This window comes from Rattus norvegicus, chromosome 8 (assembly GCF_036323735.1).
Source record: "Rattus norvegicus strain BN/NHsdMcwi chromosome 8, GRCr8, whole genome shotgun sequence".
Lineage (NCBI taxonomy): Eukaryota > Metazoa > Chordata > Mammalia > Rodentia > Muridae > Rattus > Rattus norvegicus.
In genome coordinates this window covers 42,152,046-42,179,573 of record NC_086026.1, presented here as the reverse complement: position 1 = coordinate 42,179,573, position 27,528 = coordinate 42,152,046, and the positions used below count along the sequence as shown (strand labels likewise).

General features: G+C 43.6%; 3 protein-coding genes across 13 annotated transcripts; 2 read left to right on the top strand and 1 right to left on the bottom strand.

Moving 5' to 3' along the window:
• On the top strand, positions 1–9,069 carry Hyls1 (HYLS1, centriolar and ciliogenesis associated). 2 transcript variants are annotated; one of them, NM_001398961.1, is made up of 4 exons: positions 1–221; positions 1,702–1,752; positions 5,804–5,922; positions 7,806–9,069. In NM_001398961.1, exons 3-4 carry the CDS (start codon positions 5,909–5,911, stop codon positions 8,731–8,733), a joined length of 942 nt encoding a protein of 313 aa, NP_001385890.1. In that variant the 5' UTR covers positions 1–221; positions 1,702–1,752; positions 5,804–5,908; the 3' UTR covers positions 8,734–9,069. The 2 variants fall into 2 exon arrangements, with proteins under 2 accessions (NP_001385890.1, NP_001385891.1); NM_001398962.1 differs by lacking the exon at positions 1–221 and adding an exon at positions 252–550.
• Positions 3,047–11,380, bottom strand: Pus3 (pseudouridine synthase 3). 6 transcript variants are annotated; one of them, XM_017595618.3, is made up of 5 exons: positions 11,033–11,380; positions 10,373–10,604; positions 4,834–5,241; positions 4,163–4,728; positions 3,047–3,767 (listed from the first exon to the last, which is right to left on the bottom strand). In XM_017595618.3, the coding sequence occupies exons 3-5, from the start codon at positions 5,206–5,208 to the stop codon at positions 3,269–3,271; spliced, it is 1,440 nt and encodes a 479-aa protein (XP_017451107.1). In that variant the 5' UTR covers positions 5,209–5,241; positions 10,373–10,604; positions 11,033–11,380; the 3' UTR covers positions 3,047–3,268. The 6 variants fall into 6 exon arrangements, with proteins under 6 accessions (XP_017451107.1, XP_063121494.1, XP_017451108.1 ...); XM_063265424.1 differs by having other exon boundaries at positions 11,230–11,361; XM_017595619.3 differs by having other exon boundaries at positions 11,131–11,334.
• Positions 10,939–27,528, top strand: Ddx25 (DEAD-box helicase 25). 5 transcript variants are annotated; one of them, XM_063266048.1, is made up of 12 exons: positions 10,939–10,957; positions 12,152–12,218; positions 12,471–12,515; positions 12,994–13,129; positions 15,396–15,488; positions 15,633–15,735; positions 17,163–17,277; positions 18,070–18,247; positions 22,604–22,841; positions 23,786–23,948; positions 25,887–26,075; positions 27,326–27,528. In XM_063266048.1, exons 5-12 carry the CDS (start codon positions 15,427–15,429, stop codon positions 27,385–27,387), a joined length of 1,110 nt encoding a protein of 369 aa, XP_063122118.1. In that variant the 5' UTR covers positions 10,939–10,957; positions 12,152–12,218; positions 12,471–12,515; positions 12,994–13,129; positions 15,396–15,426; the 3' UTR covers positions 27,388–27,528.

The window sequence follows — 27,528 nt, the reverse complement described above, 5'->3', positions numbered from 1 at the left end:
ACTCAGAGCTTGGAATTGTGCGCCTGCGCTGGTTGGAGGCAGTGCTTCGCAGTGAGCTGCGACAAGACTGCCAGACCCTCAGCTGCAGCGGCTAAGGCTGGTGAGGATCGCGAAGCGGGTGGACTTTTCCTGAAAGAGGGTGCAGCGGAGACCCTCGCTCCTTCCCTCGGCCACTGCACGTGGATTCGCGTTTTCTTCCCTTCCAGGCTCTTGCGTTCAAGGTAAATGTCGGCGTGAGCTGCTCGGACGCCTTTAACCTGCTGCCGGGATACAGGCCGCTCATACCCTTGCAGGTCACAATGTGATGTACACCCGGCCTGCGCCACTTTTGCCCGGTGGGCAAGCGAGCGGACTGAGCCCTCCCTGCTAGCGTGGAAGTGGGGACGGGTCCCTGGGGAAGACGAGCTCCCAGCACGCCTATGGCCAGATGGTGCGACTGGTGTTATTGTTGGAAGAGCAGGGAAGTAGCCTCAAGTTTGGGTTTCACCTTCCGTGGATTCATGCGTACAACCAGCTGTCCATACCCTTTGCTTAGGATTTAGGATAGCAGGTAAAACTGAAGGAACCCCTGTGGGTGATTCTAACCCAGGGATAAAAGCTATACAATACAAATATAATACAGTGCCCTTTCTTTCAGGTTGGTTAGTTTTTTCAGTGCTGATGAAAGTGAGAAAATAGCACTCTAACGCGTGGGTCGAGGTAATGAGTTTTTCGAGAGAGCAGTTTGTCATTTGACTTAGAAGTTAAATTGCACCATGATTTCAGTTGTATACAAATCCAGAAATTTAAAGGGTTAAATATCCTACCCTCTGAATCTTTTTAGCTGAAACTAGGTAATCCTGGAACATTAAACTGAGTTTGGTTTTGTTTGTTCGTTCGTTTTGTTCAAGGAAAGATAAGAGGTATTTTAGTCAATATTACACATATTTATCCACAAAATATAAGACCGTTCTCGTGAGATTGTTTTATTTAGAAAGCAAAAGGATTGAGAATAACCTGTAGAAGTGAAAAGTCACATTTCACTTTGTAAGTGTATATTTGAAGTGTAAAAATGAAGACGACATAATTCAAACACAAGGAACAGGACTTAATCACTGTAAGGATGCCATTAAAAATCATCTTGGCTTTAGTCTAAAATCACCCCAGGCCAACTCCAGAAGAGATACATACATGTCTCAATTAAACTTCAAAACCTTTTGAAATAATTTCACTTTTTTTAAAAAAGATTTATTCATTTATTATATATAAGTACACTGTAGCTGTCCAGATACACCAGAAGAGGGCATCGGATCTCTTTACAGATGGTTGTGAGCTTTACAGATGGTTGTGAGCCACCATGTGGTTGCTGGGATTTGAACTCAGGACCTCTGGAAGCACAGTCGGTGCTCTTAACCACTGAGCCATCTCTCCAGCCCATAATTCCACTTTTTAGATGAATATTACCCCTCTGAAGTAATTTTGTAAAGACACATTTAGGAGTTTGTCATTTGCTGCTTCTGTGGTGACTGACAACCAATAAGATAACTTTTCCATTTTCCTTTATATTCATACCCAGAGAACCTCTTGAAAGGATTTGCCTCACCTTGAACTCTTGCTTCTATAGCCTCCTGGAATATAACACTCCTTAGTTGGGTTTTTCCCTCAATGTAGAGTTGATTTTTTAAATAAGAATGTTTCTTAAAGTCAGTTTTTCTTTTCTAGGTTTCCCGTTTGTTAACTCAAATACAGCCAGTCAGTGCAAACCAAAATAAGGTAAGAAATTGCTCTGACGACCAGAGTTGGGATCCCAGCACCCAATGGATGGCTCTCAAATGCCTAATTCCAGCTCCAAGAAATCTAAAGATTACTTCTCCTGACCCCTGTAGACCCCCATGTACACACACACACACACACACACACACACACACACACACACACACACACACGGCACATAAAATTTTTCAGAATTTTAAAAAGGACAAAACAGTCCTTTTTAGAATGTTATGTGACAACTGACTTGTGTCACTGCTCTCCTGGCTCCTGTGCTGGGCTGTGAAAGCTAGTACTGTATTGTGTCACTTCTGCACAAGCTACCTCACTTAAGCTCTTTAATCTTCTAAACTGGGATTCTTACCCTGAAGTCTTTGATTCTATACTGTGCTCCACCCTAGGGGCTCTGGCACTTAGGCAGCACCAGAATATTGTAAATACTGTTTTCCTGTTTACAAGTTCCTTTATTTAGCAGTTTCAGTGTTTTGGGTCTTGAACATAAGAAGTAGTTACTTGTTGCTTGGTAATAAAATGCTTTTGTCTAGTAAATCTGCATAACACTGCTGTAGTGACAAGTTACTAAGGTAGAAGCCTAAGTAATTTTGCTATGGTATTTATTGTTACAAAGGACAAGAATTGGGTATGCTTGAATACATATTAGCATTTCTAAATATTAGCAATGCTTTTGCTACATAATTTTCTTTTAAAACTTCTCAGTGGCTCTAGAAAATATGACACAATGCTTATCTAAATTAAGCTTTTGTCAATTTCTAACCATACTATTTGCTAATTTCCAACCCTTAACTTGTATTTTCCACCTTAGACTCAAAGCCTTTTCATGTTTGGTTGTTGAGAAAGGGTTTCTAATAGCCCAGGCTGGCCTTAAGTCACTCTGTGGTGAAAATTTTGAACTCTAGATCCTGTGTCCACCCAAAAGCTGGGAGTAGTGTGTGCATCTACACCACGAGGTTCAAAACTTTTTTCCTTCCTCTGTCTTCAAGTTCTGCTAGGTTGAACCTTCCAGAACTTGGTCAACAAGAACCTAAAATGTTTTTACAACTCAAAGGATCCTAAGATAGGTTCAATATATCATTTTTTTCAGAACCTAAAAATATTTACTTCTACCCTTAAGAAGGTTTGTCAGCCTCTGTTCTTAGCTGTCTCATTAAAACATGCTGTGTAGCCTTGAGTTAGGTGGATTCTGGGCAGCTTTATGCCTGGCACAGACACATCTATAATTTATGAATTCTTAGAAAAGACACTTTTAGCAAAGATCTTTGAAAAAGAACAACAAATATATTTGTAGACCAGGCTTTAATGGATTTGAACGAAAAACACAGATTTCCAGGTGCATATAACTGACAAGTGGTCTTTGCGTCTTTCATTTCCTAATATTTTTGGACAGGGATTAAAGAATACACCCTTAATATTTAAGAACTTGTTAGGTCTTTTGCTAGTCATTAAAATTTTAATTCGTTGTTGCTCCCTGGATCCTGCTAGAGATGCTAGCTTCCTGGAATTATACAATGCTGTTAATTTCTGCATCTATTATACAAACCCTCTTCGTTGGATTCTCTAAAACAATATTTTCTTCTTTGTCAGCACAGTCCCTCTTTGCTTTTTTTTCTTCCTTATGGAGTAAATGTGGGTGCTCAATTCGTCCTCTTCGTACAAAATGCTGGATCCGGGATTCCAGTCCTTGGCATTTGGGGCGAGCCATGAGGGGCTTATATGTGCGCATTCTCACTCCTTCTACAAAGGCACTAGTGTGCTTTATGACAGAGGGTCGAATGTTTCTCCATTCTGTTGCTTCACCAGTCTTTGTTCCTGCTGCGCATGTTACCATAACAGAGTCTAGTCCTTGTAGCATACTATATAGCATGTGAGTTTTAACAGCATGATTAGCCCATAGCTGTTGTAGGTGAGTAACATTGAATTCGTGAACCTCGTGATCATAAATCCACTTGGTATTTTCAAATTTACAGTCATATAAGACTAGAGGAAATTCAACAGCCATGCTAAAGAGAAACAAGTATGAGAATACACAGCAGTTAGCCAGTGGTTCTTACTAATAGGGAAAAAAACAATGAGAAAACTAGTAGATAGCACCCCCTCTTACATATTCATAACATTCTATAAATTACAAATTTATAGAGAAAGTTGGGGAGATGGCTCAGTGGTTAAGTCCTTCCAGAGGACCTGGGTTCAATTCGCAGTACTCACATAGTGACCTACAACCTTCTGTAACTCCAGTTTCATAATATCTGACACCTTCTGTGGCCTATGTGGTTACCAGATACATAGATAGTTCTCAGACATACATGTAGACAAAAAGTATAAAGTTTAATGAGGGCAGAGTGATCGGTGAGTAATAATGGGAGGGACAAGGATATACTAGTTTGATTTAACTTACCTATATTGCGGTTTCTGGGGATTTTTCTCTATGTTCAGCAGTTCATCAATAATCTCTGGCTTCTCCATTCCTTGGCCAATCAGGAAGAGGATAGCCATCATACACCGAACTTGATGATACAGGAATGCCTGGCCAATCACTTCAAATTGACATAACTGGAATGGCCCTTGCCTTCCCTCCTCACCTGGGCTCTGGGCCACTGTTTGCACTTGTGCAGACAGGATAGTCCTCTGAAAATTAGTCACGCCATTGGCCACGTCCATCTTACACAAGTTTCTGAAATCATGAGTGCCAACGTATTTCTGAGCTGCATAATTCATAGTTGCAATATCTAAATCAGCACAGGGGAAAAAGTAGCGGTAGGTCCGCTCAAGACAGCTAAACCTAGCACTGAAGCTAGGTTCTGCAGGGGCCCAGGCCAATACCCTGATGTCTGCAGGAAGCACCCGATTGAGAATGTGAGCATAACGGATCTCTTTAGCAATATCATCAGCTCCATCTTTTAAATTAGAATCTTCTGAATCCCTGCTCCTTGGAAACTGAGAACGCAGGTCCAGAGAAATTACCTGTGGAATTCAGAGAGAAACTGTTGCAGAGCTAGCAAGACTCAGTATGTACACTCAGATTTCCCTGTTATTACTGGCTCTGAGAAACCATGTATTGGCCCTTACCTGTCCAAAGGCGCTAACTCCTTTGTCTGTTCGACCACACCGGTGATAGTTGGAAGTCTGTCTGCTTTCTACTAGTCGGGTCTTTATTAAAGCCTCAAACAGTTTCTCTTCAATGGTATTGCTTGTGTTTTCCTGACTGGCAAAGCCCTGGTATCCCCAGCCTAGATAGGCTATTTTTAGAGCTACATGTCTACGGCCATGAGCACTAAAATCAAAAGCACGCTTAGCTTTTCCACAGCCTAAAGAATTTTCTCTGACACTTGTGTCTTTTATATTGTTGGCTTGTTCTTTCTTAAGTCTTTCCACTTCCTGCTCCAGTTCCTTTACTCTGCTTAGAAGTTTCTCAATCTGATTTCTGTCTGTGGTTTCAGCCATGGCATCCCCAGGAAGAAATCATGCAGGTCCACCCTGTGGAAAGATAGTGGAAAAGATAGTGAAGTAATATATCATTTTCAGTGCTGGTTCCTTTGGTAATGTCAGTGTCACATGACTAAATATCTAGACTAAGCATGGCAGTGCAAGATTAGAGTCCTAGTACTTAAGAGACAGGAGGACAAGTTCCAGAAGAGACAGGAGGACAAGTTCCAGGAGGCTAGCCAGGGCTAATTACTAGAATAATTATTATAGATTCATCGCTCAGATTCTGTTCTGTCATAGTCTATATGGCCACTTCATAAAAGGAAAAACATACACCCATTTTTGAATTTTTTTAAATTTGTAGAAATGTCTCAATTCATTTCTTTGTCACTAGCCAAGATGACTGAAGACTCAGGTTAGCTATTTTCTCCCTATAACATTTAGGTTAGCTGTTTTCTCCCTATAACATTTCTTCATGATTTCTTGGTATATTTGTCCAGTATTTTTAATGGTAAGAATTATGTGGGCTACTTATGATTGTTTCTGTTGTTTATAATATTTCAAGTACGTGGCCTATATACATTGTTATCTAATGTTCTGTTTTGTTCTAAAGGTGGCACAGTAGAAGCTATCTTAATTGAAGAAATACTATCCATGACTTTATTTCCCATTGGGAGTAGAACCGGGAGACAAATTTTCCTTGCTTTAAGCAGTTTTAATGGCAGAAAAAAGGTAATAATTACTGACTTTTTACAACCAAATTTCATGTGTTTATAAAATATTTCTATCACAGTTAAGTTAGTGTGACATAATTTGGATCTAGAAGGTGAAGTTTCTGATGCATTTCAGTAACCAAAGGGTAGTTTCAACACTGAGGTGGTTCTAATTAATCTGTGACTGTGGTTATTTGGTTAGCATCTAAGGCTCTGTCTAAAAGTTCCATTTTAATCCTTGGAATTAATTTATGATAGAAGGTTAAACATTTAAATCTTGTAAGTCAAACTAAAACTACTAGAAGATAGGAAAATGCCCTTTTGGTTTTTGAGACAGTATTCTCTCCGTGTAGCCCTGGCTAACCTGGAACTCAATCTGTAGACCAGGCGGACCTTGAACTCAGAGATCCACCTGCCTCTGCCTCCTGCTGGGATTAAAGGAAGCCTTTTCTTATATAAATCATGAGAAAGATTTTGGGGAGAGCAATACGAAGAACTGGACTTGCAGCCTCCTCCTGTGTGCTAGGCAATCACTCTTGTCACTAAGCTACCCTAGAGGAAAGTAATTTCTAAGTAAAACACCATAAAACCCAAGAACTATAAGAAAAAGAAAAGTGACTACCTAAAAACTAAAGCGCTTAGGCTAGCAAGAATAGATTTTAAAGGTCAGCCACAAACACGACTTGAGGGTGCAGCACAGCAGTAGAACACCTGCCTGATTTCACTTAGAACTTGTATAAAATTAGTTTATAAATATAATCAGTTTTAATATAAAGATAATAAAATGTTAACAAACTGAGAGGTAAAGGAGCAAAGACCAGCTATTTTGTGCAAAAGGAGGAAAGGTTTATGAAAATATGTTCCAGTATAAGAAGACAGTTGATTATGGAACAGTCTACAAGGATGAGAAAATTTGATAGCACACCACTGGAGGAAGGGGTGGAAAACTTTAGAGGTAATTTCATGCTGGAAATTTAACCTGCGCTTGTGCAAGTATGTAAGACTTTACAAGATACTCATTGTACATTAATTTTTAACAAGTGATTATAGGTCTAGATTATATCAATAAGGGACCAAATGAATTTGGCAAAACATGAAGTAAGTTTTCCTGTACTGACAGCTAAATCACAAGTCTTTAAAGTTCAGAGAGGCCTTACACCATGCTACTTTATAGTGGGGCAAAAAATTTAGTCTGAATATGGAAAATTCTAGAAAACTACTAAGAAATTTCCTTCTAGAGAAATTTCATCAGGGTGGGGAAATCCAGGCTTAAAATTATGCATGATTTTTCAATTTCAAGAGAAAAAGGAAACCAAGTAGCAGGCAATAGATTACCTACCTTAAAAGCAGTCAGGAAACCAACCACTGGATGCTGAAGATAATGTATATTCAAGTTATTTTTATTAGAACAGATTTATCTCATAGTATATGCATTCACATGTGTGTTGTATGCATGTATAATGTTACTCTTGTGGTCTTCGGGTTACATTACTTAGGAATAAAAGCAAGGACTAAGTGTAATTCAGACTGCCTGAGCTACAAGTCCAGCTCTGCTATTTACTAGAGCTATTTACCTTTTGGAAAGTTAACTTCATGGAGCTTCCTGTGAAAAGGAACTAAGCCTAAAATAAAAGGATTACAGCATTCTCTAAGCATGTTATATAATGTTCACTAAGCATCATGCTCCATTACATGTAGTCTCGAGCTTTACATATGCAGAACTGAGCCCTTATCATAGGAACCATTAAATGTGATAAGGCAATAGAAAGTATAAAAAATGAGTAGAAATGAATGTAAGAAATAAAATATCTCTCTTCCACAACTATCTGCCATTTTCCATTTAACTGTAAGATCAAGACAAAGAGCAATTAGGTAGAAACTGACCCATATTATCTCTTACAGACAAGCTTATAGTGTAGAGGAAGCAATGGAGCAACTGAAAGGACCAGGTGGACAAAAATGGTCCAATATGGATCCAGAAGAGCGAATGTTAGCTGCTGCTACGGCATTTACACATATCTGTGCAGGGCAGGGTGAAGGAGATTCAAGGAGAGAAGTGCAGGCTGGCCAGTATGACCCCTACAGTAAAGCCTCAATAACACCAGGAAAAAGAGCTGCTCTTCCTATGCACCTGCACTTCCCATATACAGGAAGCCATGTCACTTCATCAACAGTTTCAGAGACTTCCCAAAAATGCAGAAAGCCAGTAATGAAGAGGAAGGTGCTGCGTAGAAAGCCAGATGGGGAAGTGCTGGTGACAGATGAGTCTATTATCAGTGAGTCTGAGTCTGGTACAGAAAGCGATTTGGATCTCTGGGACTTGAGACACAGGCTGATGAACTTGCAATTCCAAGAAGGCACAGCATCCCCAGTTGACACTTCACAAAAACTTAACCTACCATGTGAATACCAAGGAATTTCACAAGATCAGCTCATTTGCTATCTACAAAGGGAAGAAATGGGCCCTCCTGTTTATGAACAAGACCTGATTGTTGCCAGCAGACCCAAGTCCTTTATTCTCCCCAGACTGGATCAATTAAGCCGCAACCGAGGCAAGATAGACAGAGTAGCCAGATATTTTGAGTACAAAAGGGATTGGGATTCAATGCGGTTTCCTGGTGAAGATAACAGAAAGGAGTTACGCTGGAGTGTCCGAGGGCAAATGCTTTCCCGACCAGAACCTCAGTCCAAGCCTCAACACTTATATGTTCCAAACAGTTATCTAGTACCAACGGAGAAGAAAAGATCTGCCCTTCGTTGGGGTGTCCGTTGTGACCTTGCAAATGGTGTCATACCCAAGAAGCTTCCCTTCCCTCTTTCTCCTTCTTAAGTCATTTTTTTTTTTTTTAAAAAACCTGTCTCTCCTAACAAAGGATTTAGGATAACCTAGTTCTTTATCTCTCCTTTAAATACAACTACCATGAAAAGCAGGCAGAACACAGAATAAGGACTTCAGTGTTCTTCCTAGTATTGTTGGTATGTCACATAGATTTCATACACCACTTGAATTCTAAATTGCCATTCTCAAATACAGCAATGGGGGCGGGGAGGTCAAAAACTACTGAAATCCAGTAAGTGCCATTTTAAAAAGACTTGTAAACTGTGGTGTTTTGTTTTTTTTTAATTTCGTATTAAGCTCATCTATTAAAGAAGTTTGAAAAATGAACCTTGTTTTAAGTACTTTCCAATATAAGAAAACTTAGATCTAGGCCATGGTTCTCTCTCTCACCATCTAATGATACTCAAAAAGGTTTTGTATGCAGCCTGACATGAAAACAGATACAAAAATGAACTAAACTGGGTACAATCCAGTGAAGAATATCTTAAAGTCAGTTGTCTATTTCAAGCACTAAATTTAGGCCTGAAAGAGTTGCTTGTGTAAGAAGGAGAAACACGTGATTAGCACTGGCAGTTACTAGCTGCTAAAACATTTTCTGAATATTTAATGCTATAGATAGAATATATTTACCCAGTTCCATGCACCTCTAAACACATTAAGAGGAAAATATAATCAGGACTGCTTGTTGAGTACATTCACTCCAAGAAAGTAAAAACTGCAAACTCAATGGTATATCAGAGCCAGAACTCTGCCACAAATGCCTGGGAATGCATATTAAGTGGTACAAAGATGTTGTAAATCAAACAGCCAGATCTGTCATACATGTAGAGCACAGGGAAGAGTTAAAACTTAATTCTAGGTGTAGGATTAAACATATATTAGTTTTTCAAAACACTTGGTTTGGAAAAAAAAGATTTACCTTTACCAGGACTTCAGAGTTCAAATTACCAAAATCAAAAGGTTTTTCAAGGTAAGAATCCCAGTATTACTATGTATCCTTATAAGCATGAACTGGGGCAGGAGATAAATCCAGTCACACGGATTTGGGATCAGTTACCAGACCCCAAAATTTGTGGCCCAGTCCTGTTTGCTCCAGCACATTAGGTTTATCAGTGAGATTCAGATGGTTGGCAGAAACTGTGGCGGTGACCAAATACCCACAAAGGCAATTCCTGGGCGCACTAAGCATCCACCCTAAAATAACAAGCCCCAAATGTACAAAACTTCTTTAAAAATTTTTTAAAATGGTAAGGGTACACATTTCCTTTGTAATAAAGGATTCAAAACCCACTTCAATCATTAACTCTGAAAGGTATCGTGTAAACCCCAGAATAATTTCCCGCCACCCCTTCATCCCATAGTATCTTCAATGGGCTACTACTGTATATATTTGGGCAATTCTGGTGCAGTAAAGGCCCTCTAAACTAGTTACAGAATCTAAGCCCCGCCGGTGGGACTTCCTTAGCTCCAAGAAGTTTCAGACACGACACACGTTGGCCTAAGTCCCACTTTATGCACCAAGGCCTTCTTGAAGCACTTAAGTACCGGGGGGTAGGAGGTGGCTGTTCAGCCTCCATCTGTTCATTCCTCTCTAGAACTCAAAGCTGCCCACTTCACAGTCCATACTTACCTCCCGATCCTCAGTGCGCGGCCACGCGACTAGCCGGAAGCTGTTACTTTTCGCCTCCAGTAAGCATGCGCAGCCTCACTAAAAGTGCGCCTGCGGTTCTGGGAAATGTAGTTCCGAAGGCCGGGTGTGGGCTTTAAGCCGAAACCCACGGAATGCGCAGGGTTCTGATGCAGCTTCCTCTTCACCGCAAGACAAAATCAATAAGGAACAAATGGCGAAATTATAATCTGGTCTAAAATGAGAGAAAAGCGATTTGAAATGCTGGCTATCCTATATGAAAACTAAGAGACTGAGGATCCTGTCCCAACCTTGTACATCGTTTAATTACCAGATATTTAACCTTGAGAGTCGAAAATATTTAGTATTAGAATGTAATGTAAGGGCTACAGGGAAATTCTATGTCCTGAAAACATTGAAAGTTTACGACGGTACAGGGACAAGGAATTTTGCTTCAGCACCACGGAGAGATCATGGCTACAGTTTTGATTTTCTGTTTTTGACAATTCTAGAAATATTACCCCAACTCTTAAAATTCCAGTCGGAAAAACTGAAAATCCTGGTTCTTTGGTTCAAACTTAGCATAAGGTATCTAACCCAGAGCTGTGTGCAATGTACGTCATAGGTAGTGGTGGTCCAGGTTGCTTTAAAAAGGCTCCACACCTCACAACAAAAATTAAAATACGCGTGTATGTGGGCATATCCCCGGTATCCAGGACTGAAACAGATGTCCGCACTTGAATTCTGTTTTCTTTCCGAACCTCTCTCTGCTCAAGGCCATCTGCCCCTCCACGGTGCAATCTCACACGTTGTGATGCCCAAGCAGGGCTGTCAGGAGAAATAGCGGCATGAGAGAGAACCTGCAGCGCGGTGTGTCTACCGCCTCCGTGCCCACTTTCTTTCTCTCTGCTGTGCGGATGGCCGACTGGTCAAACGGAAAGCTCGCGGGTGTCCCGCACAGCTGCGCCCCGCACCTCTCTCCCTCCGCCCGCCCCGCGCCAGGCCCGCGCCTGCGCACTGCGCCGCGCCACGGGTGGTCGCGAGGCGGACGCCGGTCCCGGAGCCTGACCATTGGCCACTGAGCCGAGCCGGCGCTACCCCGCGCGGGGGTGGCAGCACGTGCCGGGGGCGAGAGCAGAGACCGCAGCTATGGCGTCGTTACTTTGGGGAGGCGACGCTGGGGCGGCGGAGAGCGAGCGGCTGAACAGCCACGTAACTGCCGCTGAGCAGGGGAGGGCCCAGGGGCGGGGGCTAGAACAGGGACTCCCGAGGGAAATCCCCTGGGAAGGGGAGCGCCCCGCTGGCATTTGGAGCGGGGTGTCAAGTGATGGGGGGCTGGGGTGGAAGAGCCATAGAAGAGGAGACTCCCAAAAAGGACCAACCTTTGATTTGAAAGGGCAGAGACCCCTGGAAATCCTGAGAGAATGCGCAGCTGCTAGTCCTGGCTGGAATGAGTTTTCTCCTATCCTGATTTTTGACCATTTAGCAGGCTTCTCATCTTCATAGCCTCCTATCCCTTTTAGGTGTTGTAAACCACCCATCACCCAGATATTGCCCATATTCAGACTAAGAGCTCTTAAAAAGAGAGACTATGATAACTCCCATCCAATTATATGATAATTCATAAAATTACAAGGATACCTAAAATGAAATCATTAATCCCTAACATTGCAAAGGAAGCAGTTTGGGGTGGTCTTCCCGGCCCCTGGTGTAGGATAGCACCATGCTTCTTGCTTGATGTCCTGCTTCCTAACCTTGGTTGAAATTTGTGCCTTTCAATAGTTTTCAAATCTCGTCCACCCCAGGAAGAACCTTCGTGGTATTAGGAGTACCACAGTCCCAAACATAGGTGAGTGTTGTAAGCAAGCCTGGCTTAATTAAACACTTTTTGCCTTCCCCATGCGTCTGCCAGCTGAAATAGCTTTGGCTTCGTTACTCTACACTGAAAATCCTCCACCTCCTCGATCAAGTCACTTTATTCTTCCAGGAGATGGCTCTGTTTGCATACGCTGTAGAATCTGTGGGACATTCTAAGAGTGCATTTTATATTTTTTGCTCAACATTTTTCTTTATGCTTCTTATTTCTCTTTTACCCTCTTAGACGGCTCTCTTAACACGGAAGAAGATGATGACGAAGACGATGTAGGTAGGACGCAAGTTTGATTGAACGTACCTACTAGCTTCGCTTGCTTACTTTATGATCGCGCTAACGGTGTTAATAGAATTTCCTTGAGAAAGCACTATTTTTGTTTTCTTTCTGAATGAATGCTATCGGAGAAAAAAATGAAACTAGGAGAGGGTATATTTCTTTAGACTACATTGAAAACTGCAAGGTGTAGATTAAGGATTTTCAGTTTGGCAAGGACAATGTTGCAATTAGATGTTGGTTTGCACAAAGTCAGGGGTTGGTACGACAAAGCATAAGAAACTGAATCTTTACAAAACGATCTCGGTGCTATGGCATTCCTTCTAGGACTTTCTTTTGTAAGGAAGATGAGAGTAGGCTGCTGTCATTTTATGTATACTGCTACTCAATAGGAGATAACAATTAACTAGATGATATTCTGGAGGTTTGATGACCCCCCTTCTTTCTTCCTTTTTTTTTTTTTTTTTTTTTTTTTTAGTGGATTTGGCAGCCAATTCACTCTTAAACAAGTTAATCCGCCAGTCCTTAGTAGAATCCAGCCACCGAGTGGAAGTCTTACAAAAGGATCCCAGCTCTCCACTCTACTCGGTGAAAACATTTGAAGAGCTACGACTGTGAGTATCTTAATTCTCGGTGTAGAAGTATGCTTATGCTACTAACATTAATAAATGACTCTGCTAGTTTACCATCAGCATTTCCTTCATTTTTAGCATGTCATATTAAAGTAGATGGTATAATTTTACATGCAATTAAAGTATATCTCAGGGAACCCTTGGATACCTAGGTTGTCTAGCAACCTGAGCACCTTTGGGTAGAAAATATTTTAATCTTGCAGGAGTTGGGGATACCCAGCCAAGCACAGCCATGGAGTCACTCTCCGCATATCAGAATCCAGACACAGGCATCGATGGCCTAAACATTATCCCCTTAGCACTTCTTAAAAAGTGACAAGCTTTTACTTTTCCAGCCATACTTTATTCCAAGTGGTATTACAATGAGTGACTTTCTCAAATGAGTTTTCATCCCCTCGGGTTAAGATTGCCATGAACAGAACATATTCTAACAACAACAAAAAAGAAAGAAAAGAAAAGAAGAGGCGACAGATATGTGAGGCCAAACCTGGCTTACGTTGCTTGCTGTGTACCTAGGCAGAATGGACCTAGTTAGTAGCAGCCAGCTAGCTACCCTAGACAACTCTAGACAACCCCTTTGCCCATTGCGTGAGTCAAGAGCCTGTGAGTGAACGGCTCTGGAGTACTCGTCCCAGGACTTTGCTGTGGCTCAGTGTTACTTATCCGTACATAGCACACAGTTGTACTTTGTAGTAGACAAATGGTTTATGGATGTCTTCGTTGGTTACGAAGGATTGGGTTTCTGATGCTTGTTTGACCCTTGTTGCGAGGTTCTCAATCACGAACTCCCAATATTTGGTTTCCAAGAGGAAGATATAGTAACATATGAACTTATATAAAGGAAAATATCCAACATCCCGATGCCCAGATGTTTTCTAAGTGGTAGAGAGGCCTATGATTCAAACATGGCTTCCAGTCATCCACCAAGTAGTATACCAAATTAAGAACATCCAATGTAGCCAGGCGTATGGTGCTGCATTCCTTTCATTCCAGCACTTAGGAGGTGATCTCTGTATTCAAGGCCAGACCAGTCTACAGACAGTTTCAGGACGGCCAGACTGGCTACACAGAAACCCTATCTAGAAAGAAAAAAAAAATGAGAAAAGAACACCCAGATGTACCAGTGACTCATGAAAAGTGTAAACGTTCCAGCCCATTTGGGCTGTTCTCACATTTTTGCAGAAGAGCACAGGAATGATGGCATTAAAAGTTTCTGCATCAGCAATATGGGATTATAGGATACTGAATCAAAGAGAAACGATAAAAGAGTCACCTTGATCTTTTTTTTTCTTTTCTGAAAATTTCTGTCATTCATAAAAAGGAATTAAACCAAAAATGCCACTTGGTTTCCAAGGTTAATGGGAAAAAAAACCGCTTGCAGTAAATGGATATGTTCCTTTTATCAGATGAATCCTCATCCTCCCCCCCCCCCACATCTCTTTAACAGAACATTTGCTTCCGGCCATTACTCCTTCCCTTGACCAAAGCTTCTAGCCTACGTCATTATTTTAGTAGTCCAACTTAGAGGCATGACTGTATATAGTTGGGGACAGGGCTGATGTATAAATAATGTATTTCTAAGCATTACTTTCCGTGCTTATAAAGCATTAATCTTGATGGCCAGCTTGACTGGATTTGGAATGGCCCAGGTCACACACATCTGGGTGTGTCTCTGAGGGTGTTTGCAGTAAGGTTTCAGTGAGGAAGAAAGGGCATCCTACATGTGGCTGCCACTGTTGCAGCCTGCAGTCTCTGCCTGAGTAAAACACAAGAAGGAAGGAAGCAAGCCGAGCACAAGCAGAGTCGCTCTCCGTCCTCTGACCACAGGCACAATGAGACCAGCAGCCTTACACTCACCAGCACGCTCTCCCCACCGCAGTGGGCTTTACTCCTTCTTTTTTTTTTTAAGATTTATTCATTTATTATATATAAGTACACTGTAGCTGTCTTCAGACACACCAGAAGAGGGCATTGGATCTCATTACAGATGGTTGTGAGCCACCATGTGGTTGCTGGGAATTGAACTCAGGACCTCTGGAAGAGCAGTCAGTGCTCTTAACCAGAGCCATCACTCCAGCCCTACTTTGCTCCTTCTTAAGTGTCAGGCACGGTGTCACAGAACAGTGACAATGCTCAGTTGCAAAGTGGCTCCTCAGAAGAGCACCTTTCAAGTGCTGAGGAATTAATTCTGTCTGTCTGTCTGTCTGTCTGTCTGTCTGTCTGTCTACCTACCTACCTATTTTTACAGAAAGGAAGAGTTACTAAAAGGGATTTATGCAATGGGATTTAACCGACCATCCAAAATCCAAGAGATGGCCCTCCCCATGATGCTCGCACATCCGTGAGTTTACAGGGTAGTGGTCTTCCAAGTTGGTTGTTTTTCGTTTCTTCTGTTTATAGCCAGGATCTTGTATTCAGTTTATGCCCAGTTGTCTTCTCTCTCTCTCTCTCTCTCTCTCTCTCTCTCTCTCTCTTTTTTTCACAGTCCCCAGAACCTCATAGCACAGAGCCAGTCCGGCACAGGAAAAACCGCTGCCTTTGTCTTAGCGATGCTAAGCAGAGTGAATGCCTTGGAATTGTTTCCACAGGTAAGGAAGGGCTGTGGTGGAAATGATTGTAACTACAATGTTTAAGCAAGGCCTGGTCCTTCTACAAATATATGATTACTGCAGTGAAATGTAGAATAGGCCTTGCTTCATAAAATCCCAGAGCACTGGGTAGAATATGGGATAGTGGTACCCAGCGCTGGCCAGGTACCACTGCCTCCCATCCCAGCCTTGCCACCACTGCCCACTGAGCCAAGTGTCTGGGGCACGTTAGTAAATGTGAGTCTGTTTCCTGTCTGTAAAGACAGCACTCCAAAGGCATGGCTCACCCTTGACTGTTCACACCTCACTCCTCACACCTAGCAGAGAGCCGACATTGTAGATGATTCATTAGGCATTGAATGAGTGAGTGAATGCTCATCTCCTAAGGTAAGCGTGTGGATTCAGAGAAGCCACATACAGTTTCAGTACTGTGTTTGGGATAAGTAAGCACATAGTGATGGTGACTGCTTGGTTCCAGGGCAAGAAGGGCATCCAGTGCACCCCACTGCTCTGTCAAAGGCTCTTGGGGAGAAAAGTGTCTTCCTGAGGTCACACAGAGTGGCTGGTCAAGGCACTCCACTCACCGTTCTCCTGGCCTCATTTCTTTTCACAAAAACAATCTGATACTCCTTCCCTCCAAAGGGCACTCATCAAGCTCTTTCACAGGCTGACTTTCACATGTGCTTAAAACAATAAATAAATAAAAGTCTTTCTCAAGAAGCTTCCGGTGACTCCCATAGACTGTAGATGCATATGGCGGAGGCCAAGCACAAAATATACTTTCCAGATAAGGCTACTGAAATTTATATTTCAAGTGTGGTGTCGATCAAAATTATTCAAGAGAGCCGTGCTTGAGCCCATGTGTTGAAAATGTGTGGAAACTATTTTTAGCACTTTTGTAGTGGCCTTCTCTACCGTATATCCTGCGCATGACCCATTAAGTATCTCGAGTTTCTACCAACAGCATCTTCATTCAACAATCGCCGCTTCTGTGGGAGATGGCCTAGCCAATGGGGGGGGGGGGGCGTGTATCATTCTAGCAGGATCGTATATCTTCGTAATATGATTTGAGCAGAGCATGCTAGAAGCAGGCAGACTCTTAAGAGTAAGCAAGAAGTGATATATATTGTACCAGCTGTGATTTCTCTTGCCTTCCTTATATCCTAGCTTCCTCTATCCCTTTCTCCAACCAAAGACAGTGAGCGGTAACTTGTACTTCTATATAGCCCAAAATAAAGTAACTATTTCTTAGTCCTTCAGCACCTCCCATCTCCAGTCTGCCAAATTATGTTCAAATTAAAATGTTTCGTTCAGCCAAAATCTTGAACGTCAATTGTATGCCTCCTCCTGGGCAACATTTAATTGATCTCAGATCTGAACAGCAGCTTGTATGAACCCTCCTCTTCCTCCTCTCTTCTATCTCCCAGTGCCTCTGCCTGGCTCCCACCTATGAACTGGCTCTGCAGACCGGCCGCGTGGTTGAAAGAATGGGGAAATTCTGTGTGGATGTTGAAGTGATGTACGCCATTCGAGGAAACCGAAGTATGTACCCAGTTAGCCTGTCATGGCTCTCTGTTAAATCCTGGCTTCACACCTAACAAGGCTGTTGTAACTCCTTGGCCTTCTCATCTCTAAAGTGGGGGAGATAGTAAAGGAAGTGGTCCAGGCTAAGCAGTGGTGCAGGCCGGAATATAATGAGGACACAGCAAACAGTACAACATGTCCCATGTCCACATCTTGTAAGAAGAGGCCTTTTTTTTTTTTTACATTCTGCTTTTTGAGACTTGGCCCAGCTCATGCAATAGCAGGGCCAGCTTCACCCACCCTGCCAGTCCCTGCCTGTGCTCCCACACCTAACCAGTTTTACCACGACTGTGCCATTGTTCCATGGGCCAACAGAAATGCTGGCTGTGGTTTTGTTTGTTTGCTTTGGTTTGGTTGGTTGGTTGTTTTAGACAGTGTCCCACTATGCTGCCCAGTCTGGTCCTGAACTCACGTGAGCACAATCATCTCACTTCTGCCTCCTAAATGCCTGAGCCATAGGACTGCACTGAATCCAGCTCAGCCAAGTACAGTTTTTAAAGAGCACAGAGAGTACCATTTTATATATATAATATATATAGCCATTGTCACCATACACCTAGAACTCTGGGATCTAGCCTGAAATTCTGCATACTCTAAATACAACCATGACTCTCAGGGTCTGCACTTGAAAATGATACTGTACTATGATCCTGTCACCAAGGAATACGTCGCGTCACCCTGGCCCATGTCCTGTTAGAGCGAGGGGGTCTGTTTATATCTACAGGAGACTTAAAACCTCTTTCTCCACAGTTCCTAGGGGCACCGACGTCACCAAACAGATTGTCATCGGCACTCCTGGGACTGTCCTAGACTGGTGCTTCAAGCGGAAACTGATTGACTTGACAAAGATCCGTGTGTTTGTCCTGGATGAAGCAGATGTGATGATTGACACCCAAGGATTCTCCGATCAGAGCATCCGTATCCAAAGGTAATCTTCACATCTATCCTCTCCTCCCAGATTTCCAGTCCAAAGGACGAACTGTGGGTCTCCACTCCTCCTAACTGTGTTCCCTGCTAAGGTTCCTGCTGTCTTCACCTCCACGTTGACTGTGGGTAGACACCATTTCCCCTAGCCCAGGGAGCCTTCAGACCACTGTGCTTCCTGCCTCTTGGCTTTACCTTTGCAGCACAAGCTTCCAGATGAAGGTGTGTCCCGAGTCACACCAAGATTTGCCAATCATGTTTTACATCCTAGGCAGGATCTGCTGAAGGCTGCGTCTTAGTTAGGGTTTTACTGCTGGGAACAGACACCATGACTGAGGCAACTCCTGAAACAACAACACGTGATTGCGGCTGATTACAGGTTCAGAGGTTCAGTCCAGTATCACCAAGGTGGGAACATGGCAGCATCCAGGCAGACATGGTGCAGGAGGAGCTGAGAGTTCTACATCTTCATCTGAAGGCTGCTAGTGGAAGACTGACTTCCAGGCAGCTAGGATGAGGTTCTTAAAGCCCACACCCACAGTGACACACCTACTCCAACAGAGCCACAGCTTCTAATAGTGCCACCCCGTGGGCCGAGCATATGCAAACCATCATAGCTGCCTTGGAGGTGTGATGGCTAATGGGGTAGACTAGAAACACAGTGCTGTTGGAACAGGTCTAGGCCTGTATCTACTTCTAATTTGTGAGTAAATCTTACCAGTTCCCCAGGTTTCTCAACTCAAGTCACCTGAAAGTCTTCAGCTAACACGTTTCTGGGCCCCTCCTCACATGCACTGAAGGGTGTTTGCGGAAGGAAGTTAGCAGTCCGCATTGCTCTTTTTTTTAAATGAAGTAGTATTTACTCAATGTTAAACTCAAGAGTAATGAATGCTTATACTGAAGAACAGTGATCCCCTGCCCTGCCCATTCCCAGAACGCGCCCGTCTTTTCTGATGGTGACCTTTCATACCTTAAATAATATGCTCACATTACTGTCCCCTGACTTCCCAGTTTAGAAAGTAGGCCTGAGTTCATTTACACTCTGCCTTTACCCATTCCCTCTGTCTCCTCTCAGTGCTTAAATCATAAGAATTTGATTGCACAGACACGGGTCATATCGTTCTGAGTACACGTGCACGTGTGTGCGTGCACCCCTCCTCCCTCCCCCACAAACACACTGTTCACTTCTGGGCCAAGCAGTGTAGTGTTTATTACACACTCTTCCTCTAGAGTTCTCTATTGTCCTTTCCCATGCATTACCCTGTGTGGGGATCTGTAGCTTTTCCCTAACCATTTCATCACATCAAGTGGTCTCTTCATGTAGTCAATTCATGGATTATTATGTTTATAATTTTTAATTTCTTTTATTTTTGAGATTATAGTATAATTACACTATTTCTCCTTTTCCTTTTCCCCCCTGCAGTGTTGGAAACAAAAGTTTTTCCTCGGTTACTTTATATGCAAGCAACACTATTAGCTTCCACTTCTGTGACTGAGAGGTTTCATGTCACCCTGCTCTCCCGGGTTTGAGTGTTTTAGCCCACTGTTGGGGTACCCTGCTTCTCCATGTCCTGCAATTTCCCACTAACATTTGTTGGGCCTTCATTTTCAAAGCTTGTGCCTGCAAGTTTTGGAAGTTTTCTGAGTTGTTTCTTGTCCTTGAGTGACCACCTGTCGAGAGAGCCAGTCGTAGGCACAGTCAGCACAGGCAATGAGCATCTGAAATGGAAGTAACTATGCACCTGGTACTAAGGCAGGGTGCAAGTTCTGCTGTTCCGTTCTCCAGTCTCATCTCTCCGTGTTTCCAGTGTGGATGACAACATGGGTTTTCATTTGCTGTGCATCTTTCCAGAGCCACCAACAATGATGGTCACCATACGAGCACATGTCTTCATAGCTAAAGGTCTTACAAAGAGCAGACTTGAAACCTGAAAGTAGCCGAAGACGTTGCTAATGAAAGGCTCAGGACTGTGGGGAATGTGGGTTGGGTGTTACTTGCTTTGTAAGGTGTCAGCTGTAAAGTATGCAAACCATGGAGCTGTTGGCACCATTTTTGTTCTGTTTTGATAAGTGGTTTATGGGACAAATAGAATTTGCCAGACTTTATATTTATAATCTACTGTTAGTCTATATTTGGATAAGATATGAGCAGATCTGTGTTTTATTTTACTTTATGAGAATTTCATAGCTATCATCTCCATTTTTTTAAAGCTGAAGTCTCTTACTGTGCGTGCATGCATACGTGCATTGAGAAGGACTCTTTCTCTGTAGCCCAGGCTGACCAGGACTAACTATGTAGTCCAGCCTAACCTCAGACTCCAGACTCATGGCAGTCCTACCTCAGCCTCCTTAAGGCTAAGAGTACAGGCATGAACCAGTATGCTTGACATGGGCATGTGCCTGTTGCTGGGATATGTGTGCATGAGATAAGCATGTCTGAAGTGTGGTCTATTGATGAGTATAGATTTGAAAGAGTCAGCTTCCACACTGGAAGACCTGGGCCATCTGTTACCAGCACTTCTGCATTTACTCGAAGGACATTTTATTTAGACCTATAAGTCAGGTCTCCTTTTTCCCTTTTATTGAAAATGATTCTTTTCTCACACAGTCTATCCTGATGACAGTTTTTCCCCTATATACCCCTCCCAGTTCATTGCCCCCCACCCCCGGCCATCTACTCCATTTCTGTCTCATTAGAAAAGAGAGAACAACCAAACAGGACAAAATAAAATGTAATAGGATAAAGTAAAACACATCACATCGAGGCTGGACAAGCAAGGCAGCCCAACAGAAGGAAAAGAGTCCCAAGTGTAGACACAAGAACCAGAGACACTTGTCCTCATGCTCAGGGGTCCCATTAAAAGCACTAAGCCGAAAGCTGTAATACACACCCAGAGGGGCTGGAGCAGACCCGTGTTAGCCCTGCTTGCTGCTTCAGTCTCTGAGTTCATGTGAGCCTCGTTCAAGAGGGCCTTGTTCTCCCGGTGTCCTCTGTCCCTGTCAGCCTTACATTCTTTCTACATCCTCTCTTGAAATGTTCCCTAAACTCCGAGCTGACAGATTTGATGGAGATGTCCCACTTAAGAGTTTGAACCAAGTCTTAGACTTTCTCTACTTGGACTCATTTTCACCAAAGAAAATTTTATATGACTCCCAGATATTTAGGTACATGGCATACATAATACCATGCATATCAAGTATTTACTGAAAATGAACCATAAACAGATTTATTTTAAACAGTTTGTTAATAGTGCATATGAGACAATTTACATAATGATGAGATGGACATGCCTCCTATCTTTATATCAGGAATTTAATCTTGTCTGCAACAGAATATATTCAATATTTTCTGGGATCAGTTGCTTTTTTTATTAAATTGTCAGTGCTAGACATACATTTTGTATAAGTGTGTGGTACAAATAGCAGGAATGTATCTCATACCATTTTGGAAATTGCTAGAATGATTTCTCATGAAACTCAAATCAGCAACTCGGCAGTTTTAAAATCAAACAGTGCAGCAATTACAACATGCTAATTTGATGAGAACATGCTAAGGGATGTTCCTATAAGAGCAGAAATCTCTGTAAGAGCTCGTACACATACAGTGGTGACCAGTTCCAGCTGAGCACCTCAAGTAGCATGCGTAGGCACCTCGTATGGCTTCAGTGGCACACACAGCACAAAAGTGCACATTCCACGTGCTTGGAAACACTCCAGTGAAGTCACACTATGCAACACAGGCAGGATCTGCTAGAAACACCTTTGGTTCATTACATGTTTGATTTTGAATTAATTGATGGTCATTGGCCACTCATACCTTAGCTGCCCAGTGTAAGGGATCCAGCTGTTCCTTATGGCCAGAGGTCAAGGGTGACTCCCCTCTTGCCGTCTTCTAACCAGTAAGTTAGTGTGGTCCAGCTTAGAGTAAAAGGTTTGAGAGTCAAGGGGGGCTTCAGAATCGGTCCCTTTTACTTTCTACTCATGAGAATACTGTATAACAAGTATTTATGTTGGCTGCACAACCCACACCCCATCCCATTTTCCTTCCTTTTGCGTAAAACAAATAAGTGATTTATTTCATTCCGTTTGGATGCATATCCAGGGTGAGATTGCTAAATCGTACAGTAGGAGGAGATTGACTTGAATGACTGCTGACTTTCCAGAATGTTTGCCTAAGCTTTTTGCTCTGAGGTTCACATTCAGGGTGGTTGACAGGACGTTTGACGCTGTGCATGAACATGGAGCTGATCGCAGCACACAGCCCTGCGTATCCACAAGTCTGCATAGAGCAGCTAATGGCAGTGGCCGAAGAGTGACTGTCTGGTAGCTGGTGACAGCCATCTTCCTTCCTCTCTTTCAGAGCTTTACCCTCTGAATGCCAGATGCTCCTCTTTTCAGCAACCTTTGAGGACTCTGTGTGGCAGTTTGCTGAACGAATCATTCCTGACCCCAATGTTATCAAGTTGCGAAAAGAGGAACTGACCCTGAACAACATCCGGCAGTATTACGTGTTGTGTGAGAACAGGAAAGACAAATACCAAGCCCTCTGTAATATCTACGGTGGCATCACCATTGGCCAAGCCATCATCTTCTGCCAGGTAAGCCTGCCGCAGACAAGTGGGAGTGTGAGACAGGACCTTAAACTGAAGCTCCTGCTCCTATCAAGGTTTCCTGGATGTTGCTTAATACTGACCTCCCACCATCTTTATTTTATGTGAGTTTGAGGGGTGCTGTGCTTTTTGGTGTCATGTCACATGCTGATATGTTTTGGTTTTGTCCCTACCACGTGAACATGCCAAGCCTCATAAGCAGGATCTGGAGACATATTCCTGCACTAGACTGGCATCTGTTGGCATGTGGACAGAACTGAAATCCTTTGTAGCATAAAAACAAGGTCAGCTCTGCTCCTGGATAGCCATGTAAACTAGGAGAGATACTTAGCTTTAGAATTGTCTTCTTTTTTGTCCACTTAACAAAAGGAGGAGGAGGAAGAGGAGGAGAAGCAGGAGGAGGAGGTGCAGGAGCAGGAGGAGAAGCAGGAGAAGGAGGAGCAGGAACAGGAGAAGGACGAGGAGCAGGAGGAGAAGGAGGAGGAGGAGCAGGAAGAGGAGCAGAAGGAGGAGGAAGAGGAGGAGCAGGAGGAGGAACAGGAGAATGAGCAGGAGGAGCAGGAGGAGCAGGAGGAGCAGGAGCAGGAGCAGGAGCAGGAGCAGGAGCAGGAGCAGGAGCAGGAGCAGGAGCAGGAGCCGGAAGTTGAGTAGCTGTTTCATTGTGTACATAAAGATGTCAGTCAGATGGCTCCTGCAAAGAACTCTTGCAGTGTTTGTTGGCTTGGTTTTGTCATCAGCTTGTGGAAGAGAAGGCCAAAGCTTGTCCGGGTGTAAGAGAACATGACTCTGAGAAACACAGTTGGCGAATCCCGTGCAATGATCTGAGACTTCTTGGCAAGCTAAGGGAGGAAGCAAAAATCCTTCCACAGCTCTACACCCATGGGCAGAACAGGAGTAGCCAGTTCTGACCACTGCCTGCCTCTCTCACACAGACGCGTCGGAATGCCAAGTGGCTGACAGTGGAGATGATGCAGGATGGCCACCAGGTGTCCCTGCTAAGTGGAGAACTCACGGTGGAGCAGCGGGCTTCCATCATTCAGAGGTTCCGAGATGGCAAAGAGAAGGTTCTCATAACAACCAATGTCTGTGCTCGAGGTATGTCAGAGTTAGGCGCGGCCGTGAAACGTATGCACAGTGCCCTTTGGAGTTGACTGCCGTGCAGTCGTGTGACACAACTGTAATCAGAGCCCTGCCGCCTCCCCTGCCTTGCCTTACCTTTCACACAGTGTACAGCCTGTGTGTCTGACTTCTTCACCTGACATGCTGCTGCCGAATTTCCCCAGCTTTGCTACATGGAACAGTTGTCTTTCCTTGGGATTCCATTGATAGTTCAGTCACTTACCAGTTGGCTGTTGGAGTTGCTTACAGCAAGGGGCTAACTCTGAATGCATCTGTAATGGAAACTCATGTGCAGGTCCTGTGTCCACACGTTTTCACTTCTCTTGGGTGGATACCAGCAGTGGGACGGCCTTCTAAGAAACTGCACAGCTCTTGACTGTGTCTCCACCACTGTGCTCTCCCATAGCAGTCGTCCCACATCCCTGGCACTCACTAAGCACATCAGCTCCTTGTTTCATCCATTCAGATGGACATGTATAGTATGTCCACATGGTTTGATCTGCAGTTCACTGACAATGTCAACATTGTTAGTATCTCAGAGTTTCAAGTTCTAAATCTACAGCCGTGGGACGGGGAGTGTTAAGAAAGGGAATGGCTGTTTTCTTCATCCTTCCCATGTCCTTGGTTGGACCCTATACTCAAACCATGTTCTCTAGGTCATTGGGAGTTTAACAAGCAGAACGAAAGGCCTGCTGTATTCACAGCAGGTACAGCCTTTGTCTTCTGGAAGCATAGCCTGCCTGAAAAGGGGTGAAGCACATGGCCCTTGGCTGGACTTCTTGCCTGGGCTCTCCAGAGGGACTCAGGGCTGTTCAGATGGTGGCCATTAACTATATCAGCTCTTGGCCACTTGAAACAACCATAGTATGACAGAGGAACTGGATTTTTTTTAAGTTTGACTTATTTAAATGTGAATGGCCATATAAAGTTTCATGGTTTCCTTTCTGGACAGAACAATCTCAGACCCTGGGGTAAAAGGTGGGGTGAAAGCTGACAGTAGAGAGGGCAGGATCTTTACATGGGTAGCCCGTCAGTGTGGGGATGGGAGGCTCAGAGAGCAAGGAAGTCTCCTAGGCAGCATTAGATGGATAGGTATTGAAGAAAGGAAAACAGTTCAGGGGTTTTTGTTTGTTTGTTTGGGGTTTGTTGTTTGGTTGTTGTTTTTGTTATTGTTGTTGTTGTTATTGCTGTTGTTTGTTTTGGTTTTGGTTTCTGTTGGGGACAAAACCCAGGGCCTTGTGCTTGCTAGGTGGGCACTTGACCACATATCCAATGTCCCTAGCCAGGAGAACAGTTCAATTGGTAGGAACGTGACTAGCCCTTGTAACTGAAGAACATGAAGAAGTGAGCCCGGAGGTGGCTTGAGGAACTTGTAACCTAGGTCCTGAGCCCAAGTGGCCTGGCCTTAGCTGTGGTGACCATCCCATGAGACGTTTAGAAGAGTGGGAGAAGAGATAGTGGGGGAAACATTCTGGAAGTTGTAATGGTGGAGGCAAGAGATTTAAAATATAAATAAAAGACCTGATGAGAACCTAGCCATGGAAGGGAGGGAGCCGCACCCTGAAATGGATGAGAAGACCCTGGACCCATGGCTCAGCCCCACTGAAGTAGGGAAGAGCTTGGCCTGTAGGCTTGGTGAGGGGTCCCCTCTTTCTCCCCCGTCCCCGTTCATTTATATGTATAACGTGCTTTGTACCCATTTAGATTTCTGCAGAATTAGCCTTTATTAACAGTCTTACCAGCATCACAGACATTATAGTGTATAAGCAAACTGACATATTTTATGTCATAAAACCAGTTTTGATTTCCAGGTTTTTTTTCCCACAAGCAAAAATTCTTTTGGCAAATCCAGTTCTTGGTGGATTTGTCCTAAAGAAAATATCACAACACGTCACAGTGTCTTTCCTCCCCTAGGAATCGATGTGAAGCAGGTCACCATCGTTGTGAACTTTGACCTCCCTGTAAACCAGTCAGAAGAGCCAGACTATGAGACCTACCTCCACCGTATAGGGCGGACGGGACGCTTTGGGAAAAAAGGTCTCGCCTTCAACATGATTGAAGTGGATAAGCTGCCCCTGCTCATGAAAATACAAGACCACTTCAGTAAGTAGCAGGCTTGCACATCCCAGGAGGAGCTCAGAGGCTGTGCGGACAGTGAGGGAAACGCTGCTAATTCATAGGCTCAGAGCCATAGCACAGGCCGAGGGATTACATGATTCCTTTCTGCCTGTTAAATAGAAGGTAAGGGTCAAGTAGAATTCACAGAAGCTCATTCTGCAATCTGTAGAATTTTATGCCTGTAGAGTGAATGGTACTACAAAGTAGGATTTATTGTGTCCCAACTTCCTCTCATTTATAGTTCCCCTCCTCTTGTCTAACCCTCTCAGATAGGACAGGCCTGACTTCTGAGCTCTGCAACCCTTTTAAAGCCCCACACCTAAACAAGCAGGTTCAACTGGCCTTCTGGGGCCCCAAACTGGCAGAATGCACACATGGGAGCCTCAAGGTTTTCACCACCTGATAGCTTGCCTCCTCCCCTGCACGTGCTTTCAAAAGCCAAGTGTAGTGGCACAGGCTTTTAATGAGAGCACTCAAGAGGCAGAGGCAGGAGTCTGTGAGTTCAAGGACAGGCAGAGCTACATACTGAGACTCTGCATTGAAAGAAAACAAACAAAAAATCCCCCCAAGCCCAAGAGAGCACAGATGTAGGGTAGGAGCATGGCAAGGAGGCATTAGGTACCATCTTCTCAGATGGAACTCTGTTGGAAGCAGTGGAAATGCTCCCCAAGAAGTGGATTCACAGAGCGTTTGGAATGGAATTTATAAAGGTTTACAGGCCTGGGCACCATCTTAACCTACTTGGGGTGGCAGGGTGAGAAGTACCCGTGAAGGCCACTACTGTTATCTGAGCCCTGGGAAGTGACTACAGTGAATAGGCCTAGTCCTCACTAGCTTTTTTCTCTGAGCCTGTCTTTTGTACAAGGTGTCTAGATATGTACATGCCGGACTCAGTCCATTTGATGCTGTTTTAGTTTATTAGGGCCAGCTATTTGGTGAGTGTCCCTTACTTATCTTGGGATGTCTATACAAAATTCACAGAAGCCTTTTCCCCCCTTATACAGGATTTCTCTGTGTAGCCTAGGCTGTCCTGGATCTCACTCTGTGTAGACCAGAGATGAAACTCACAGAGATCCACCTCTGCCTCCTCAGTGCTGGGATTAGAGACATGCACCACGGCACCCTGCTTAAGAACATGTATTTTCAAAGGGGTCCCTCTCTTCAGAAACATCACTGGCAGAATGAAGGTCCGGGAGCTAGGATGACACTGGTTTCCTTCTCTTTCATCCTTTCAGATAGCAGTATTAAGCAGCTGGACCCAGAAGACATGGATGAGATTGAAAAGATCGAATATTGAAGAGAGAGAGGCCTTTGTTGTTTGTGGGCTGTCCTAGTTGATGTGAGAATGTTTGAGCAGAGTTTGAAGATAATGGTCTATGTTGAGGCTCTGTCACGTGAAACTGTCACAGATAACAAATAAATGCCATGGCTCTCCTCA

Excerpts from the sequence above, each read along its gene's own strand:
- Pus3 (XM_017595618.3), bottom strand. The coding sequence starts at position 5,208 with ATGGCTGAAACCACAGACAGAAATCAGATTGAGAAACTTCTAAGCAGA. Across the intron at positions 4,729-4,833 it reads GAGTTAGCGCCTTTGGACAG|GTAATTTCTCTGGACCTGCG; the intron begins GTAAGGGCCAAT and ends TGAATTCCACAG. Across the intron at positions 3,768-4,162 it reads CCCCAGAAACCGCAATATAG|CATGGCTGTTGAATTTCCTC; the intron begins GTAAGTTAAATC and ends GTTTCTCTTTAG.
- Ddx25 (XM_063266048.1), top strand. The coding sequence starts at position 15,427 with ATGGGATTTAACCGACCATCCAAAATCCAAGAGATGGCCCTCCCCATG. Across the intron at positions 18,248-22,603 it reads CAGAGCATCCGTATCCAAAG|AGCTTTACCCTCTGAATGCC; the intron begins GTAATCTTCACA and ends CCTCTCTTTCAG. Across the intron at positions 22,842-23,785 it reads AAGCCATCATCTTCTGCCAG|ACGCGTCGGAATGCCAAGTG; the intron begins GTAAGCCTGCCG and ends TCTCTCACACAG.